This window comes from Salvia splendens, chromosome 3, assembly GCF_004379255.2.
Source record: "Salvia splendens isolate huo1 chromosome 3, SspV2, whole genome shotgun sequence".
In the NCBI taxonomy this organism is placed as follows: Eukaryota; Viridiplantae; Streptophyta; class Magnoliopsida; order Lamiales; family Lamiaceae; genus Salvia; species Salvia splendens.
The window spans coordinates 23382870-23386756 of NC_056034.1; the positions used below are offsets into that span (position 1 = coordinate 23382870).

The 3887-nt window shown below is 49.9% G+C and overlaps 1 protein-coding gene across 1 annotated transcript; it reads left to right on the plus strand.

The window, feature by feature from the left end:
- The first annotated feature begins 484 nt into the window (after positions 1 to 484).
- Positions 485 to 931, plus strand: LOC121796760. Its single transcript, XM_042195545.1, has one exon. It carries the CDS (start codon positions 485 to 487, stop codon positions 929 to 931), a length of 447 nt encoding a protein of 148 aa, XP_042051479.1.
- Positions 932 to 3887: the final 2956 nt, after the last annotated feature.

A 3887-nucleotide genomic window follows, 5' to 3' on the forward strand; every position in this document is an offset into this window, starting at 1 on the left:
AGAGATGCCCACGATGCCAACTGGCTGGAGGAATCTCGGCGAGAGATGAAATACCGTAGGTCCCCGTGATAGTCTGCGAGATCTTCGACGTTTGGGGGATGGATTTGATGGGACCCTTCCCATCATCTGAGGGGAATCTATATATCTTGGTGGCGGTGGACTATGTGTCCAAATGGATCGAAGCGAAGGCAACCAAGACTTGTGAGTCCAGGGAGGTGGCCAAATTTTTGATGTCTAATATCTTTACTCGGTATGGAGTACCACGGGCCGTCATCTCTGATCAAGGCACTCATTTCGTCAACCGAACCATCGAAGCCCTGATGAAAAAGTATGGAGTCCACCACCGACTGTCTACATCCTAGAGAGGACAGTCAACCCGAGGAGGAAGGATTGGAGTCACCGACTGGAGGACGCACTCTGGGCATACCGGACCGCCTTCAAAACTCCAATTTGAATGTCCCCTTACCGACTAGTGTTTGGAAAGATGTGCCATCTACCGGTGGGAATTGAGCATCAAGCCTTCTGGGCTATTATGGAAATGAACTTGAACGCCAAAGTTTGCACTGAAGAGAGGAGATTACAGCTGCAAGAGCTAGAAGAACTTCGCCTCGATGCGTACGATTTGTCCATGTGGTACAAGGAGAGAACAAAAATGTGGCAAAACAAAAATCTTCAAAGGAAAGAGCTCAATGTGGGGCAGAAGGTGTTGCTATTCCAGTCCAGACTCAAATTGATGCCGGGAAAGCTAAGGTCGAAGTGGGCAGGCCCTTATACCATAGTTTCCATACGCGCGAATGGAGCAATCGAACTCCAAGGAAGCGAACCTGATTCGTCTTCCTTCTTGGTGAATGGCCATCAGGTGAAGCCCTATAGAGACGGGAATGAGGTGTGCGTGGTGGAAGAAATTCCACTACTTGAATCATTCCACTGATCGACAAGTAAAAGGAGTTAACTGGGTATCCTTTGGGTAGTCTGCTTGATCGAGCTAAATGTGGATTTCAAATTGATAACTGATCAAGTGACATCCTAAGGGCACTCAGTCGACTCATTGGTAACTTAGTGTAAATATGTTTCTTCTCTTTATTAAAGTTAAACAACTAAAAAGCATAAAAATATAAAAAGAAAAGTATATTTTCAAAATATTGAGTTCAACAGATCAAGTGGTTATTCCTTAAGTATTCATCTGGATTTAGTTTTCCACTTGATCAGTTGAATTGTAGATTTCTTTTGTGGTCTAATGTAGTGGCTTGATCAAGGCAGGGAAATGAAAAGACGCGCTTGATTGCTGACGCGCCTAATATATGAAGCGTCGTGGGGAAGCCAACAATCGTTTTTTCAAATTAAAGGGGTTTTATCTGAAACGTCATTCACTTTTTCCCTCACACGCTAACCGTACCCAAATTTCTCTCTCGAATTTTCTTTCTCTCTCTCTCAAATCGCAGGAACTCCAGCCCAAATCGCCACCGATTTCAACGAAAAATCCACAACTACCAGCAAAATGAAGAAGAACAGAGCCAGCGACCAAGCTACCTCCTCAAGGAACGTCGGTTCCGGTACCAGCGGCAGTGGACGACGGACTTCTGTCCCAGCCTCGGCGGCACCGCCTGTAAGCCCTAGCACCGCCGCTCCACCTCCCCCACTTCCAACAGTAGATCCGTGGTTTTCGGAGCAATTGGAGAGGCTCCTAGACAGCCTACCGATAAGGACGGACGCCATGACGGCTTTCGGCCTCCTCAGAGTTAATCTGGTGTTCCCCAGATCTCAAAACCGAGTTCCTACTCCAGAAGCCCAAATCCCAGCATCTCCCCCCAAAACACAAAGCCCGCCTCCATCCCCTAAATCCCACAAGCCCAAATCTAACCCAATGGATTTAGTGAACAACTACAGTGGAGATACTGTACCGGCAGAAGACCTTGATGCTATGGAGAAGGGGGTGGACATTGAGCAGCCTATTGCTCACCCCGCCTAGGGCATACCTACCTCAAGGCTGTAGGGGGCAGACGTCGAGATGCCAGTCGAGGAGACTAGTCGAGCTAGCCCTAGAGAAGAAGAAGGCCCCCATGCCTTCAATATCCCGCCACCATCGAGTGGTGGAGGCTCTAACTCCAACCACACCCAAGAGCCAGAGCTGATTTAAGTGGTGGAAATTGACGACGATATGGAGACCCGACGACCCCTCCCTAGCGACATCTTGCTTCAGAGCAGGGGGGCAGACCTGAACTTCCTGAGGACGTTAGATGATGAACCCTTCCTTGAAAAGGAGGAGGAGCAGTTACACCGAAGGTCGCACCGTGTGCGACACCTTATCGATGAAGAAGAGGCTGTGGATGACAGCTAGCTAAGGAGGGAGAAGAAGAGGAAGCGGAAGGAGATAGCCCAACCTTCCCCCAAGAGAACACGCCCTGTCAACCAGGGGATACTGATTCGTGAAGCTGACCAAGCAGCTCCCCTACTGCCCCGTGATAATGAAGAAGGCAGTGAAACTGGGGAGCCGAAACTACGCTAGACAAGGACCTCCAAGCGAAGCGCGGAGAGGAGGCCTGAGCCAACCCCTGCTGTTGACCACAAACCTCCTCAAGCGAATGCTTGAATTTGACAACCCACAATGGCAAGAGGAGGTCAATCAGAGGGTGACAAAGCAGAAAAGGCTCAAGTCAGGGAAGAAGCTCCACCAACCCACCCTAGAGAAGATAGAGGTCGAGGAGAAATTCACTAAGTATATCACCGATATTGGCTTCGAGTAGCTGCTAGAGATCGATGCAACCCCTGTTCTAGAGGTTCTAACCAAGGAGTTCTTTACCTCCTTCCGGTTCACTGGAGAAACCGACCTCGATGTCAGGAGTATCTTATTTAGGGTGTTTGGCCGCCAGCAAAGAATGAGCCTTAATGAGTTCTCCATTCATATGGGGCTCTACAACAATGATCAGGTGGCCAACGGTGAATGGTTTGGGCGCGACATAGGCCTCCCAAACAAGAAGGCAGACTTCGACCAGCAGGCAGCCTGGCAAGCTATCAGCCACAATCGTGCTCCAGCGTTCAAGGTGTCTGAGTCCAGGGGGAACCACATTGTTGACCCTTCCCTCCGCATCGCTCAAGCCTACCTTGGTTGCAATCTATTGGGCCAAGCCAACACCACCGCGATGATCACCTTGGCCAAACTCTACTTTATGTGATGTATGAAGGAGCAGCTGAAGGTCCTCCTAGGGTTCTGGTTGGCTTATTCGATTCATTAGATCGCTACACGCCCGGCACGCCACTTGAATGTGTGCCACCGCCTTGGAGCCTACTTAAGAAGAAACTGGAATTTGGAGAACTAGGAGAGTGTACGGCATCCCCTTCATTGCCCTCCGCCTGAACATTTTGACCTTGATTACTTTTTCAGAATACAGGTGTTGGAGAAGGGACGATAGGGGAGGTTCCATTTCTATACTACCAGCTAGCGTGAGCAATCAAGAGGTCAGCTGGAATCAAGGCAGAGGCATACTGAACGCCCAGCCAGCCCCAGCTAGCGATAGTGGCCACCCCAAGGGTTGAGCGAACGGAGGAGGCTGCCCAGAGAGACGCCGACTGGAAGCTGCACATGGAGCAGAAGATGGCGCAGCTAGTGGAAACTCTCAAGCCCACCTGGTGCAGATGAACATGATTAGGACTGTCATGGAGAGGCTGATGGAGGCAGTGCGTGATCCATCCAGTTCCCTAGCTCGACAACCAAGCACAAGGCACCCACCACCTCCCTCTACTCGCTCCCCACAAGGAAGACATGCCACTGCTCCTACCAGGCCCACCTCTACTCAACCTGCCCAGCAATCAAGGAGGAAATAGTATAACATCTTACCCAGCTCGTTTCAGTTTCAAAACAATTTTCTGTGTTTATTTTTGTTTTTGGT